The following is a 17,139-nucleotide window of genomic DNA, read 5'->3' as shown; positions in this document are numbered from 1 at the left end:
GCCTTAGACACGCACAGTACTTTGTTGGAAGTTTAGTCCTACCAAAGATTACAAAAGATTGCCAAAGATTACTACAAAGATTACCAAAGCTGCTGTTCAGAGGACTTCTGGTCGAACCAAGAGAGAAGATGTGCTGCTTGGGCCAGGCAAGTGTTGCAGATGAAGTGAGGCACTTCCTTTTTAACAGTAACAGCAGTATGTCTATTGATATAAAACAGCTATTTAACAAGTTTTGATAGTAAATGCAACAGTGGTTTAAAAAGATTCAATAGCAAGGTGCACTTGATTGTCACTGCATAGAGGACAGGGTCAGGCAAAATTGTTAGGGAGACCCTCCCATTGAGTCATGAGGTTCAGAAAGGGCCCCCTCACATTCTAAACTCCTTTCTGAGGGGAGTCTAGGTGAAGCTGGATCCAGACTTAGTCCCAGATTTGGACAACGGTTTATGTCTAAATGATTACATGTGTGCATCCACTCTTTATATCACTTAACCAAGATTTCTAAGCTTGCTGAGAATCTGTTGTGGCAAGGATTCTCCCAGCCTCGAGAATCCCCACAAAGAGAAAGCAGAGCTGTCTGAGAACCAACAAATACACCAGCACAGTGGAAAGGCAGACTGAGGCACGATTCATAAACGGAGCTGGTGGCTTGTTTTCCCTGGGGGACTTGTTTTGCTTCAGTATTTGGTAGTCCTGCCCCAGGGGTAGCTGACGTCTGATTCCATTGCAGTGACTGCATGGGCAAGTCACTTCACAGGAAAGTAAAGCAGGTGCAAAATACAGAAAAGTTAGTAACTCACAAAAATGTTTGAAACCAGCAAGGCAGTGGAAAATCAATTTCCTCTTTTTTTATCCCCCACACAGCACTCAGATGGAACCTTTAATCTGAATGAACAAAAGGAGGAGGAAATAGATTTTGCTGAAAGTTGCTGGGGTTGCCATCTGAGTCTGAATTCACTATGGGTTCAAGGGCTGATAAAATGTGACCATCTCCCCTGAGAAAGACAGGTGAGAAAAGGCAGCATGAAATGCTTCTGCCCAGACAGTAATGGAAATGGCAAAACTCACGATGTTTTGAAAAGATCAGATAGTTCAAACACGTCCTCAGATTTGTCTGATCTTTGCTAGGGCTGTAGCAATAGCTTTCTTTTTAAAGGAACTGTTACCAATCACCTTGGGAAGCTGTTAAGGTTAGTTAAGATTTTAAAAAAAACAACACATAGATGCAAAAAAACCCCAGACCAAGATTTTATTTTTTGTCAGTAACAGACAGTTGCTTCTTGTCAGCCAAATGTACAAAAAATGCCTCAAACCAAAACCAAAAAGAACTGATGAGATTCATCAGCTGTAAGATAGAAGGGGTGCTAATTAAGTATGTGATGCTCTGGACTAGAGGCTTGGGAAGAAGTGTTCCATGGAAGGGGATGGTACCCATTAAATTGGAAAATTGCATTTGTCTTAAACAAATAATCACTATCCTTTTCCGTTCAGTACTTTCTTGTTTCTGGTGTGACATACAACCTCACTGTAACAACAGTTCAGAGACAAGAACAGAAAGACCTTTTGTTTCTAAGAATCCTGGTTTTCTTAACTGCTTCTTTGGCCCTACTGTGCCATGCCTTTCTCAGACAGTGTTATCCCCTTTCTTTAGCTCCAAGGACATGACCTGCAGAGCCAGCACATTTCAGAGACTGCCTATGGAAAAGGGCACAGTAGGCTTTGGTAAGCAGCTTTGGTGAGCAGCTCGGTGCTCTGTGGCAGAGTATTTCCCCTTTCATGTGACTGGGAATTCTTGAGAGTCAGTATATTCCACTGATGTAAGACTGGAAGACAGGATGTCAAGATATCACTTTCCTTGCTCATGGAGACACTCCAAAAGCTGCTGCTGTGCATGTTTACTAGGTTTACTAGGTTTCTTAAGCCTGAGGTTTTTTGTTACAACTTTCATGAAAAACATTTGCTACCAAAAAGGATTTTATTCTTAACAGGGTAGTTAGAATGCTATAGGTATCCCTGATTAACATTGCAATTTTCCCTTGCAGTCACAGAAAGCCGTTTCACCTTGCTTCATCTGTCATTGGTTAGAGGCCAGGAAATTTTACTTCAAGGTTTGTGAAAAATTGATTTTTTTTTTTTAACAAAAAGAAGCATTTCTGACTAAAGAAAAATCCCCATTAAAACGAGCATGAGATCCAAATGTGAAATCTGGCTCAGAACAAAAGCTCTGTGGTTAACTAAACTAGGAAAACTAGAATTTTTTTTTCTTTTTTTCATGTCACGTAGAGCAGGTGGGTGTTAAAATTCTTCTTCGGCTTGTCTGGAACGAGAGCGTTTCAGCTGCAGCAGCCTCTCCACAGTGTCTGCAATGGTTCTCTCTCCATGCACCTTGTTATCCCGCGTGCGGATGTTCACTGTTCCACTCGCCTTCTCCTTTTCACCAACAACTAGAAAAAACCAAGACACAAAAGGAATGAATTTAAAATTCAGCAAGTTCTTCCCCCATCCCCCATCCCTGCAAAACTTTAAGTCTACTAAACAAAAATTCTAAAAATCTTACAGATACCAAGACAATACGTGTGTGTCTAACTAAAATAAATTTTATATAACACACCTGGAGATTGTGTTTCTCCAGTACCCAATCTAAACTCTTTGAAACAACCTCTAAATGTAAATAAGGTGAGATTTTTTTTTTCCTTAATAGGGTGATTATTTATTTGTGATCCTGAAAGTGAAATGTGCTTGTGCCTTATTTGTATAAAATGCTTAAAGTTTTAAACAACAGAACTTTTTTCATGGTTCTGTCAGTTACTCTGAGGGCAGAGTTTCTCTGTCAAAGGCTCCTTTGACTCTAGTGGATCCCAGATAACTTTAAGGTCAATGACAGACCCCCAATTTACACGACAGGACTAATGCGCTCCTTCAAATCAAACACTTCAGGATCAGTTTCTAATTGTCCCTGCATCACCCTCTCTAAAAGAGGCTCACCCTGGGCATGCACAGCTCAGAAGTGCACTCCAGCTGAATGGAGTGAAAACACGGCATTTGTTTTGCTCCATTAGAAACAAGAGCATAAATTACTAGGAGAATGAAAAACAACTGAAGGATCTGACTGACAAAGGACAAGAGACTTCATACATGTCTCCACATGGCTGATGAAAGAACAGCAAAAACCTTTTTCTATAGCAACGGTAATGCCTTGGGTCACAGTGATCTTTCAGTGACAGCTATAAAGTGAGAAACACCTATCATGTGGGCAGGAAAGACTCTCTGCAATGGAGACCCTTAGGAACAAAGTGACCTAAACCACTGATTACAATCCTGCCCTGCTCACAGAAGATCAAATCCTGTAACAAGAAAATCACGATAAGGGAAGAAATATGTTACCTAGAATAAAGTTATACTGTGCAAGCTGAGCATTTCTGATCTTCTTGTTCAGTGTGCACCCAGGATCTACATCAACATCTGCCATAAATCCTGCATCATGGAAGTCCTGCTGGACCTAGGAGAAAAAGTACTTAAACTGTCACTACAGGATATTCATGATCATGAACTATTTATGATATGCAGACTTAAGCCAGTTAAGATTATCTGACCCCTAAAACAAAGACACTGTCATGGGCTCCGGTGCTAGAGATGAGCCCAGTTCAAGAAATTAAAATTAAGTCAGCTATCATGCAACTACATACACACAACAAATGGGCAGTGATGTGAACATCTAATGTTTGGGCTGAATAGTGATTGGAGTTTGATGCTATAAAAGGCAGCAGGCTGGTGGAGCTTACTGATTAGAAGAGATTTTTTTTTTTTTTTAATTTATTTTGCAGACTATTTTACTCATATATGGTGTGCTTGAAAAAACTACAGGAGATCGTTGCTGGAGGCAAAATATGCAAAGACTTATTTTTATCTTTCTTACTGCTCTGCAAGATGCACATGGCCATGGGAGACTGAAGGGTAAGACAGCTTTTGAGCTAGAGTGAAAAACTAAGTTTTCCAAAGATAAAAGTCTCACAAAGACCAACGTTTGTTGTTTATGTACCCAAAATCTAACTCAGGTTATCTTTCTTAAAGATCTACACAACTTCAGCAGCTAATTGTCACTGTAATATAAAAATGACTCAATATGTAAAGACTTAGAACACTTGTCTGAGATAAATACTACTAATCATGAATAACCAGGTATTTCAGCTAAATGCAATATACTGAAAATGAAGCACAAAACCATGTACATCACCTTTTGAGCATACTCATCACACGCTGGTCCCACTGGTACCACCATTACCTGCTGTGGGGACAGCCAGAGCGGCCTTCAATAAACAAACAAAACAAGTTTATTTAGCTTTCAGTATGAAATCCTATTTACAGATACAAGTACAATCTACACAAGAGACTCATCAAGCCATCTGGTTAGATTCGGTGATGAGAGCCCTACACTCATTACAACTTATCTCCTAAAAAGAGCTGAGTGTCTAAAAGAATTCAGTGTGGGCAAAAGCACTCACTGACCAGAAGATTCATGTTGTGTTTTACAATATACAACAAATCATAATTGAGTTGTTGATCTTATTACTAATTAAGCACAGGAAAACATTTACTTTAGTACAGTCTTGTTATAATCAGAGGGGTCATTCCCAGTGGGTGTTATACATATATTACACAGGTAAAGCAGGTCATGTACATAAATAACTCTTTACAAGGCAGCCCAGCTGCAAAAGCAGTTGGGAGACTTATGCCTTGGGCAGAGTAGCTGTATGCTGCAACTGCATGAGCAGTATCATATAGAATCTACCATATCTTGAATTATTTACTACTTAAGGCAGGTGGTTCAGAAGAAATTGCCTTGTGGTATCCCTATGGCGTGTCCCTGTAGCAAGCAAGAAGAACAAACAAACCCTCTTGACTCTTGGATGCCTGGGGCTAATTTCTCTCCTAAAGTGTTTGCTCAAACTGGAATAATAAGTTCTCAACGTTACCATTTGCCTCCATAGTTTTCAGTTAGAATGGCAATCATTCTCTCCACAGATCCCAAGATAGCCCGGTGAATGATAACTGGTCTTGTTTTGTCATTACCATCATGGCTGTAAAGAAAAGGGTTTCGTAAGGTTTTTTTACTCGATGTGAACATATGCCTGTAAGTGTCAGTGAAGTTAGATTATACAGAACCTAAAGCCACCAGCCTCTGTGCTTACCTGACAAAGGTGAGGTTAAATCTGACTGGCAGCTGGAAGTCAAGCTGAATTGTAGCACACTGGTGGTAGCGGCCAATGGCATCTTTAATCTGAATGTCAATCTCAAAAACACAAAGACACAAACTTTTACTACAGCTTAAAAGACAAGGATTCCCCTCTGAAAGCAAACTCATTGTTTTAAGACGGGTTTCATTCAATGCAGAGGAACTATATGTACCTTTAGACAGCATAGTTTTACTTCAGCCTGTGTTAGGATTTAAGTGATTTGCAGGTTCTGATGCAAAAAATGTTAGAGTAAAACCAGAGTGAGTAAGTAGAGAGACAATACTTCAGGGGGGAACTACCTTAGATATCTCAGATTACTTTTTGTGGTTTTCTATCTGGTACTCTCATGGGCCTTTTCACTGAGTGAATTAAGCAGCCTGTAAGTGCAGAACTGAACATGTCTGCACAAAAATAAAACTTCCTCAACATCAAACTGGCAAACTTACACTTCTATATTATGCAGTATTTGAATACTTTGTAGCTTATGTTACAAATTCAGGGCATGAACGTGGGATGAGAATCCTACTGTTAAACAGTCCATTTACCAGTAGAGAGTCATATTAATCAATGTTACTAATCCTGACCTATGAGTCAAGCCTATTCTTTCTTTTGCATCCGACACTTAAATCCTGAGTAAATTTATGACACAAGTTAGACAGAAAAGACTGATAGAAAACAGTAGATTTATAGTGTCCTGACCTTATTATTTATCACATTGCTCACTTACTCATCGTTTTACCAGAATGGCTGTATGTTGAGGCTGTGTCCCTTATTTTAATTTATGTATTACACACCCAGATCAGTGTTTTAACAACTCAAGACCTAAATATCTTTCAACTTTGGAATCAGAAGTCAGAGTTTATCATAGTTCAGCTAGTTACAATAGAGCTTCATTCTTTACAACCTACTTTAATTTCAAATTCAGACTGTAATAGGAACAAGTGTAAGGTTAATTAATGTTAACAAAGGTTCCTGTACATTTGCCCTCTTTCAATCAAATGAGGAAATTACTAAATCTTGTTTGCATTTCATGTTATGAATGACTAGCTGCTATAACAGATTTCACCTACAACACAATAAACTGAAACTGAATCATTAGCATACAAATAGAGTTAATCAGAACAAGTTTACTAGATGAGAACACAGACATAAATGTAATGTAGGCGTATTACGGAAAGATTTAAAAGCAGTTTACTTTTGTTCTTCTCGTGACCTAGGATTCACTTTCTAATGCAGGAGCTGCTCTGTTAAAACAGATCTTACAGTGCCACCTTCTGTTCATGCTGCCCACTAAACCAGTCGGCTCTGTTCAAGCTGCGGACAAATAGTTGATTCATGTAAACTGGGTTTAATTAATGAAATGAGTGTTAGAACTCACGTTACAACTATGTGAACACCAGGATGACAGAGTATTATCCCTCTCTCAAGTATGTCAGAGTTTCTGTTTCTGGAAAACCAGAAGATTTTAGCCAGACAGCATCTTAAAATGATATTAGATAACTGTAACAAAAAAAAAATCCTTTATTCCTGGATAAGGTCTTTTGCCTTATCCAAACAGAATTAAAAGCTGAAACCAGCTAGGGGTTAGCATATACTAACCTTAGGTCCATAGAAAGCTCCATCACCAGGGTTTAACTCCCACTTCTCACCAAAGGCATTGAGGCTGTTTTCGAGTTGCTGGAGATAAAAGGACACACACTCAGTGTTTCTTTCCTTGTTACAGCATCAGGTCAGCCTGCTACTACAGATAGGTGACCCTACCAAATTCTCTGTACTTCTCAGTTGCTGCTGAAACTCATTTATTGACTGAAAAAGGGAAATTGTGGAAGGGAGCCAACTAAAAAAAAAAAAATTAATTAGTCCAAATTTAAACAAACAAAACTAAAGCAATCATTTTGGAAGAGGCCAAACAAGCATTAGCTAAGATGCAAGAACTGTTTATGCCAGATTCAAAGTCTGTAGATAACTTTGAGATGAGATCCACCCTGGTACACCAAATGTCTATTCCTGCCCCATCTTCTCCCTAGCACTGCACCTGCAAGGGCTAACCCCATCCCTTCCAACCTCACTTTCAGGAGACGGATCTAAGTCTTACTATAGGGGTTCCAGAACTGGTTCTCTTTGCAGTTCTTACAGAACTTGCAGCTGCAGCCTTGCTTTTGTAAAAAAAGTTAATAAAACTACTGTTTACCTTTTCAGCCTGATTCCACACTTCAATATCTCCCAGGTACTTTTCAGGACGAGTGGAGAGATTCAGTTTAAAGGAAAATCCAAAGACATCATACACAGCACGCAAGAACTGCAGACAACTCTTTATCTCCTCTTCGATCTTTATGACAAGAGAAATAATGTGTAAATTATGGAAAAAAATCAGTTAATGGGATATTAATGTCCGATTTCCTTTCACAGCAGCCCATACCTGCTCCATAGCACAGAATATGTGAGCATCGTCCTGCTGGAACCGGCGCACTCGAGTGAGCCCTGTTAGAGCTCCTGACAGTTCGTTGCGGTGCAGGACTCCAAAATCAGCCAAACGTAAGGGCAGCTCACGCCACGATCTCGGGCGATGATCAAACATGAGGCTGAAGGAAAAGTTCGTTACTGGGAGCCCACTGAGAATCAAAATTCTGCAAAGTGCAGGCAGTGAGAAGCTACCAGTGACTAAGCACATGCCCATTAAGCCAGTGGTGTAATCTGGACAGAACCATCAGTCATATCTAGTTTTGTCAGGAAAACAAATGCACATCTCCTTTTACAGTGGGTAGGTTTCCCCCACCTCACAGAGAGAAGATACGAGAAGTCCTAAAACTGGGCATTAAAAGCTGAATGCCTAAACTGCCACAAAACTGACAGTGTCCCAGTATTTATTTTGGATATCTAGGTTTTGTAGTATCAACGTAAGATTCAGGTCTAAAACACCATCACTGTAATGGTGGAAAAATGACACTTCTCAGTGTCTCAGGTAAAGAAAGAGTGTAAGCAACAACACTCACAATTACAGCATTCCTGACAGCATGAATACCTGAAGGCAGCCATCTCTACAATTACACAAGCAGAAGGAGGAGGATGGGATTGCTTTTTTTTCCCCATCATCTTTGCTAAACTGGATTTGCTATGTATTTACCAGTGTCCTGGGCAGTTCATGGGCTTCAGAGCAAAGATCTCCTTCTCCACTTCAAAGGAAAACATGTTGTCACTGTAATGCTGCCAGTGCCCTGAAGTCATCCACAGTTTGCTGTTGAAAACATTTGGAGTGACAACCTCCTGGAATCCACGTTTTCGATACTCACTCTAAAACAACAGTTAGTTGTTTTATTTTATTGTTTATAGTATTTATTTTATTTGTTTACAGTTGTTTTATTTAGTTTGTTTTATAACTTTACTTGTTATAAAATAACTAATAAAGAAAGCAAAAGTACAGACTTCAATCCGCAGCCATAACAAAATACAAATGCTGCCGTACAAAACTCAGTAACTTAGGGAAGGAGGTAGGGAAGAGAAAAATTCAAGTTGGGCATGTAGTAAGCAGGAAGAACAAGTTTCTTCCCTGCAAGCAAAGCAGCAGTCTCTAATTACTCGATGATACTTGATAGTACATTGCAGCCTAAATACACAGTAAAAACAAAGACTTCGAATATTACAACAGGAAGATCAGGGGTTTTTTTCTACATATATTTTCAAAGTGAATAGGTCTACAGGGCCAAATTAAGTAAGTTTATTAAAACAAATCAATATGCATCAATGGAACAGCAGTAGTGTGAGCTTAGCTGTACTATTAGATGTCAACGAATTCATATTATAAAGCACCTTTATCACAGCTTTAGCTGCAGATATAAAGTACTTTTATAATATAATGTAATTTTGCAGAGACTGTGACAAGACCAATTCAAAAAAATCAGGTTTCTTTAGTGCCTTATAGAATTAAGAGATTAAAATAACTTGAAATGAAAGGCTATTAATACTGTTATATGTAGCATGCTGTTACACATTTTTCTAAAATCATGCAATTTTTTCTATAAGCTTTCCAAAAGACAGCACTTACCCGGATGAATTCAATTAATGTATTATAAATGTAAGCTCCTTTTGGCAAGAAAAAACAGCTACCAGGGCTAAGCTCATGGAAGAAAAACAGTTCTTGGTCCTGCAGAAAAATAATACTTGAAAAACTCAGTATTTGCACCCTACTTTTTTCACTTAACATTCACAAACGAATTACTACTGACTGGGCATCACTACCAGTTTCGAATTACTACTGACTGGGCATCACTACCAGTTTCAAAAAGAAAAACCTGGAAAAAAACCCCACAATATACAATAGATCAGATGCCTTTTCACTAGTATTTTTATGTCCATCAGTAGTTAAAGGGGAAGGGGATTGTTCAGTTTCGTGTTTCATTACTGATGCTCCAAAATTCACACTTAACTCCCAACTGTGCCCCCACAGCTTCCTTTGTACATTGACAAGTAAATGTTTAGTTCTGCTTCTGCAGCTAATTATGTGCACATGAAATGACTGTGTGAACTACAGTGAACTACAGTTGGCTAATGTGACAAACTGTGGACATGCTTGAGGTCTACACAGTGAATTCTTCTGTATTTTTTCATGAGGTACTAGCAGCAGACACTGTAATGCTGTTCAGAACTATCAGTTATCTGACAGGGATATCTACTGAAGAAAAACCCAAAAACCAGCCAACCAAAAAACATAGCTCTGTATTACAGATTCTGAAATCACACAGAAGAAGATAATTGTGTGAACAGACCACAGCAAACTGTGTTGGAATGAGCACTGCCCACAGAGCGAGGCATTCATGTGTTGCAGATGGAAGTGTTTCTGTTGTTCTGATTGATCTGTGGAATAAAGATGTCATTGCATTTAAAAGAACAAAAAGTTATTTTTTCTAGGACTTTGATGCTTGAAAGAAAAGTACCTGACTTCGCACCTCAAAGTAAAATTGTGTCACATCTTGATTGTGGCAGCAAAGTATACACTATCTTCAAGACGCTTCTAGTTAAGGGGTTAAATCCACACAGTGTTTTTGAAATACATTACTTAGAAAAACTGTCTCACCCGCCCAATTTTTCTGTGATCTCTGCTTTTAGCCTCCTCCTGGAATTTCTCCCATTCCTTCAGCATTTTTGTATCTGGGAATGAAATTCCATAGATCCGCTGGAGGGATTCCATATCAGCCTTGCCTTCCCAATAGGTAGAAGAATTCTGCATGCAAAAAAATAAATGTAACACTGAAGAAAAGGAGGAGCCTCCACTACTACAGCCTGCTATGAAAAGGTATATAATTATTAATAAACCATTAATGTGGAACAACTAAAGCGTACAGAGAATTTTAATCGTAAATTCAGAGCACTGATCAGAAAAATCCAGAAAGAAGAGGTGAACACACTAAGCAAATATGGTTTTGGGCTCTCTCCTGTCTTTTTCCAAAGCCTATCTGCTCTCTTTGTAGCCATCCTTTTCCAACTGTTTAATCACAAACAGCTATAACCATCAGCTGAGCAAGAACGATAAACTTTAACTGACACATTTCAGTCAAAACTTGAGCTGAACTTGTGTTCCTATCTGTGCTTGGAAGTGCAAGCCCTGGACACACAGCTGGCTTCACACCATGTGAATATCATTCCAGCACACAACCTTTCCACAATTTGCAACACTGAGTCTTTAGCCAGGTTACTCATTTCACAGTACATTCTTGCCTCAGCCCAAACACATTTTCAGTGAAAACGTTTGTCTAAGGAAGTTTCAGCACTTACCTTATGAATTTTTATGGTCTTTATCTTGCCAGTATGTCTGACATGAGGCCCTCTGCATAAATCTATCAAGGGACCACACCTAAGAGTAGGAAAGCATTTATTTAGTATATTTAACCCTAGATTCATAAATCCAGTAATATTATGATCCACTTATTATTATGATTATTATGATATCCACTTATTAATTATGATTATACAGTGTAATTACCTGTATACTGTAGTAGTTGGAGTATTGACCTTCTCATTCAGGATGCGACACTTGAATTTATTATACTGAGAAGAAAAGCAGCACAAATATTTGTTAAGTCTTCGTTAAGCAGGAGAACTGGCCAGCAGTTTAAATTATTTGCAAACCTGATGCTATGCTGCATGAAAAGAGGACTGTAAAAGAGACAGAAGCACAGAGCAGTAGTGGAGCAAGCTGCCCAGAAAGCAGTTTGTGCAGTCTCTGTCCTTAACAAATTTTGAAGGCTCAGCTGGAAGCCTGGTCTGATTTCAGTGTTGGTCCCATGCCCTCTGTATGATAGTGGACTGGAGACCTACAGAGGTAGGTCTGAATGACACTGTGATCCTCCTTATGTCCCAACAGAGAAAACTCAGTAACGTCTACCTCAGGAATTAAAAAAAAATATTTGCTGCTAGATACTAAAGGGAAAGCATGAACTTTTAGTGTTGCTTGGACTTTCTCTGAAGTCCTCATTTTAAAAAACGTTTTATGAAGCTTTCTGAATGCAGCAGCACATGCAGTTACAGTATCATACAGCCAAGATAATACAACATAACTGCACATAATACATTCCAAATTTGTATCTCTGGGAAATAAATGAAGAATGCAAGTTCACAGATTTTGTGAAGGTCACTCAGGGGAAGAAATAGTTCTTACATTCACAAGAAACTAAGAATTACACCCTTGCTCATTTTTTTTGTTAGATATCACAGAAGAGTTTATAAGAACCTTAAAAAGTTAATTTGATAGACTTTCCTCTATCACTAACAGAATATACAATAAAGTTACAAACACTTAAAGACTAATTGCATGAGGCTAGAAACAACCTTCTAAAACAGCCTACCTTAAACATTTCAAGTAGTGTTTCCTTCTTAACTTCCAGTCTCTCAAAGGCTTGTTTTTCCTTCATTATCTTTTTGCATAATGTTTCCAAAGCAGAGAAGTCATTACTTGATACACCCCTAAAATAAACACACACACACACACACACACAGAAGTGAATAATTTTTGCTTCCCTTTGCAATTTGTGATCCATTAGTTTGTGGATGGGAAGCATTACAAAGGACAAAGTCATCTATAGCAGTAGATATGATGTTCCAGAAACAAGTACGTAACAGAAATTTTGCTGTGACTGCCACCCCACACCTCCAAAAAACCAGAAAAATACAAAACATACCCTTCCTCAAGGAACATGTCGTAATAAAATCCATTTTCAATCGGTGGGCCATAGCACAAACAGCCACCATAGATCCGTTCCATTGCTTCACCCATTATGTGAGCGCTGGAGTGCCAGTACACCTAGTGGAAGTAAAAAATTAGGGAATTAGTGCATTTCAACTGTTTTATTTAAAACCTTTTTTGAAACTCTTGCTTTTAAGGATACACCAGATCAGTCAGCAGAAGAGAAGTGACCTGCCCAGCAACACTCTCAGCCCAAGCACCAATGTTCCCAAAAGGTAGCATTTCCACCACAAAACTGCTTAGACTGTGGTAGCAAACAATTCTTATTTCCAACTACTGTTGAAATTATTCAGTTATTTTCAAGAAGTCTGGAAACTAATTCAGAAACCTTTTTTTCCTAGGAATTCAATCAAACAACTCTGCATAAAGATCAAAAGGTATGCTTTCAACATTAGGCTGTTGTCCTACTTCAAAGATTTTATGCATGGGAAATCCTGCACATTCCATCTTCTAGGACACCTGAGGTTTTGATAAAATTAAAGCTGTAAGAGTTCATCTGTCTTGACTAGCACAGACAAATCAGGAGCCCTCACTTAGCCAGTAAGAAAACTCTGAGTTTGAATGCAAGACTTTTGTGATGAGTTTGACTGACAGCTTCTTGTACCAACTCATTTTTTCTAAAGATAGTATTTATCAGTTTACTGGATATCCACATTTATCTGAACGAGTAGGCAAGATAAAGTAGGTACATTTGCATGTAAAAAGTAAAAGAGGAGCCCACTCAGTACTTTTATCATTGTACGTAGACAGTACTTTTGTACTGTTTTGTTCTCAAAGGCAGTGCTGAAGAGGTCAGTTCAAAAGACCTCCTTTATATGAACACAAAGGTTGTAAATGTAAAATTTTAATGAGAATAAACTTGACATAATCTACAGCAACTGTGAGCAGAATTGGCTACAAATACACAGCAGAATGTACATTATCTGCAGTACCAAAACCACTCTGTAAGGAACTATTAGGAAATGCAGATGTACCTACACTGCAAACCTGTTCCTTCCTCTTCATCTTCTGAACACAGTAAATATGCAAATAACTACCAGAGGCTGAATATCATGTAAATCCAAGGGTAAACAAGTTTTGGTAGAAGATACTCACTGCTTGAGCCTCTTCATCTTCAAACTTAAGCAGCTCCAAGGTACAATCCTCCTCCAAAGGACGGTCTAGATCCCAAACCATCTTGTTCACTTTAGCAATAACAGTGTTGTCAGCTAATCCCTGACTACACAATAAACATAAAAGTACAATTATAAGTCATAATAAGTATACAGTATTTTGAAATCACCCAGTAGAAGTCCCCTGGATTTTCCCCTCCAGGTTGAAAAAGATCAGGAGTGCTCAGAGTGGACACAGTGTCATAAATAAATTCCAAATAAACAAGCAGCTTAACCAGTCTTGAACACTCATGAAAAATCCTATTTATATATCAGAGATATGGAAAGTAAATTGTGTTATATACCCAACATTCATACATTTTTTAACATACTTGACTTAGAGGCAGCCACCTAAAGGTACTAACCTGACTTCCCAATCCTATTGCAATATAACACAGAACTTCTCTCTTAAAAATTATCCAATACAATTTTTGATGTAGTAACTTTATAGTTTGTATCCACTAGGCAAAATACCCTTTTCTTGATCCCAAATCACAAAAGTAAATAAATTCCAATGTCATAGCACCTTTTGGGGAGGGGGGAGGGGGCAGAAAGAAAACAAAAAAGGCATCTCACCTTTAGGAATCATCCAATTTTTGTAATTTTAACTGTCAGGGTGTTCACTGTGTTTCATTCAAAAATGACCCACAGCCAGTATGAGCAACCTGTGGATGTGCAATACTCTTTTGGATAGGTATCTCCCATGCAAGTAAAAGTACAATTAAGTGAGAGATGCTCATATGTTACCTTTCTCTGAAATCAATTGAAATATCACCTTCCTCAGGCCAATGCAAGCTGGTTTGCAAGTGCTAACATTCAATCTGATCATTTACTAGCAAATCAGGTCTTAATGCAAGAGCAGTACTTGCAGGAGAAAATCCGCAAGTAACGTGTATCAAAAAGACCCCAATTCTATTCTTATTTAATATGAGAAACTGTACCTTTATAAAGAAGAAAAAAATTTCACTCCAAAACTAAAACCCAACCAGTTACCTCCAGTTCACTCCAAAACTAAAACCCAACCAGTTACCTCCAGTTCATTGTACACAAGGTGCTTTGAGAAGAGATAAATGACTAAGAAAGCATACGTTACCCATCCCCTCAAAGCCACTGTCTGACCCTGATTGTGTGTATCACAGAACAGAACCGTACCTGATTCCACAAGCGATTTGATAAGGAGTAGTCTTCCAAGACTCAGCATCAACCTGCTTGCCATCAGGTAGTGTAACTTTAATGGGTTTACTGTCCTTTGCAGCTCTTTCCGCAAGGAGTGCATCATGTTCAGCTTTAAGTTTATTGTACATCTCCAAACGCTCATTGATAAATGCAGGCCAAGGATTCAGCTACACAGAATAAAGAGAAAGGAAAATAGTTTATAGATTATTAATCTGATACCACATTATGTCAAGAATGCAAACACCAGTTATACTTTTCATAAGCAGCTACATGATGATATCTATATACATACTATATCTAAAAAATAATCAACATTATTCCAGGTTATGTAGTGCTAGTTACATCATTCATAATGCCATAAGGCTTCAGCTGAATGAAAATTATCATTGTACACCTGTTTAATAAACCACACACGTTACCAATCACCTACACAGCTTATTAAACACCTGTTTAATAACCTAAACGAGGGCAAAAATCATCCTGAAAAGACTGTATAAGAGCAATGTAAAACCAGATTTTTCTTAAGTCAAAAAACTGAGGCAATGCCGGTTCCTGTCCAGCCAGACAGGAACTGACTCCAGCTTACACACGTGTACTGACGTCAGGACTATCCGCCTGGGCACAGCCAAGGTTGCAAAGCTCTGCAGCTGGCTCAGGACTGGTGCTGGCTCGCAGCTGGCCCTCTGTACAGTCAGAAGGATGTGTGTCTTACCCACCATGAAGATGGAAAAGACAAGAGCACCTTATGCAGACTTTCCTCATCCCAAAGATCTGCCTCCTGCCTCCCGGCTGCAAACAGGGTCACAGGTGGAAAGCATCACCGAGTCGCAGCTGTGCCAATCTGAGCTGCCCTCCCACTACCCCAATGAAACTTGGTGCAGAACCCAACAACGTCACTTCAGGGCAAAATCTGGGAAAGATGTAACTGTATCGCCTGATGAAACACTTTAGAAGGACCAGTTGTAGCGAATGCCACCAGCACGCCCAGGACACGGCATCTCCCACCCCCCGGCCGAGGGGCAGCTCACCTCCGACCGCCCTCCATCGCCGGCCCCGTCCTTCATCTTCTTCTTCTCGCAGTTTGCCTTCCTCTCTTCCCCACCGCCCACCTGCGGAAGGTGAGCACCATTTCCTCACTCTCCAGGAGTCGCTTTAAGCCCCCTCAGCCCCCCATCCCGCGAACAGACCCAACGTCCTCGCCCCGGGAAGCCCCAGCCCCGCTCCCAGCTCCTTTTCCCTGGGGCACATCCCACCGCTGCGGAAGCCCCACGGAAGAGGCCCAGCCCCCTCCGCCGACAGCACCCGCCGTCCTGACAGGGCTGCCCCTCTCCCGAGCCCTGACGCTGGGCCGGAGGAGCCGCCCCGGCTCAGCCCGAGGGGGACGCGGGTCTCACCTGCCCATCACCTCCCGCCATGGCCGCGCGGAGCTGCCCGGGAAGGGGCGGGCGCGCAGGCGCCGCTCGGCGCCGCGGCTGATGCAACCGGGAGCGGCCGCTCCGGGCGGGAGGTGGGAGGGTGAAGGGGGCCCATGACGGGCACCGGCAGCTCGGGATGGCAGAGCCTCTGTCCGCACCCGTGATGGCGGGGAGCGGGGCTCTTGTCTCCGTAACCCCTCTCCCCTCGCTGCCACGGGGAGAATCGCAAAGTGAATTAGGTTGAACAAGTCCTCTGAGCATCGCGCCCAACCTGTGACCCAGCACAACCATGGCACAAAGTGCTACGTCCGATCTTTCCTTTAACACCCTCAGGGGCGGTGACTCCAGGGACGGCAGTGCATTCCTATGTCTAATCACCCTTTCTGTGAAGAAATTCTTCCTAATGTCCAACCTAAACCTCCCCTGGTGCAGCTTAACACTGCCCTGTCTCTGGTTGCCTGGGAGAAGAGACCGACCCCCACCTGGCTACAACCTCCTTGTTGGAGTGAGAGGTCACCCCTGAGCCTCCTTCAGACTAAACATCCCCAGCTCCCTCAGCTGCTCCTCACGGGACTTATGCTCCAGACTCCTTCCCAGCTCTCACCCTTCTCTGAACTCACTCCAGCACTCAGGGATACCTGGCTACCATTCCCCTGAGGCAGAAGTTCAGCAAGGATGGATCAGTGAATGGAAGTACTCTTTGCAAAAGAGACTAAAATAAAATAAAAATTGGACTGAACAATGTCTGATTTTGGGGGAGGGGGTGGGGGTGCACAGAGAAGTGGAAATGATTCTGAGGTGGTTGTGTCAGACCTGAAGCGCAGGAGTGTCCACAGCTGTCCTGAGGGAAGGCTCAGCTTAAAGCCTTAGAAGTTATGGACACTTCTGAGGAAAGGATGTGATATTCAGGCATTTAGTTTCTAACC

General features: G+C 40.6%; 1 protein-coding gene across 1 annotated transcript; it reads right to left on the bottom strand.

Annotated features, from left to right (window-relative positions):
- Window positions 1-1,224: 1,224 nt before the first annotated feature.
- On the bottom strand, window positions 1,225-16,236 carry TARS1 (threonyl-tRNA synthetase 1). The gene is made up of 19 exons (XM_032675325.1): window positions 16,193-16,236; window positions 15,827-15,907; window positions 14,775-14,965; window positions 13,567-13,690; window positions 12,407-12,528; window positions 12,074-12,191; window positions 11,212-11,276; window positions 11,004-11,082; window positions 10,306-10,452; window positions 9,277-9,375; window positions 8,359-8,525; window positions 7,654-7,816; window positions 7,426-7,563; window positions 6,834-6,911; window positions 5,190-5,290; window positions 4,974-5,078; window positions 4,235-4,307; window positions 3,385-3,499; window positions 1,225-2,444 (listed from the first exon to the last, which is right to left on the bottom strand). The coding sequence occupies exons 1-19, from the start codon at window positions 16,211-16,213 to the stop codon at window positions 2,296-2,298; spliced, it is 2,136 nt and encodes a 711-aa protein (XP_032531216.1). The 5' UTR covers window positions 16,214-16,236; the 3' UTR covers window positions 1,225-2,295.
- Window positions 16,237-17,139: the final 903 nt, after the last annotated feature.

This window comes from Chiroxiphia lanceolata, chromosome Z (assembly GCF_009829145.1).
Source record: "Chiroxiphia lanceolata isolate bChiLan1 chromosome Z, bChiLan1.pri, whole genome shotgun sequence".
Lineage (NCBI taxonomy): Eukaryota > Metazoa > Chordata > Aves > Passeriformes > Pipridae > Chiroxiphia > Chiroxiphia lanceolata.
The sequence above is the reverse complement of the archived record's forward strand: the minus strand, read 5'-3'. Positions and strand labels throughout refer to the sequence as shown.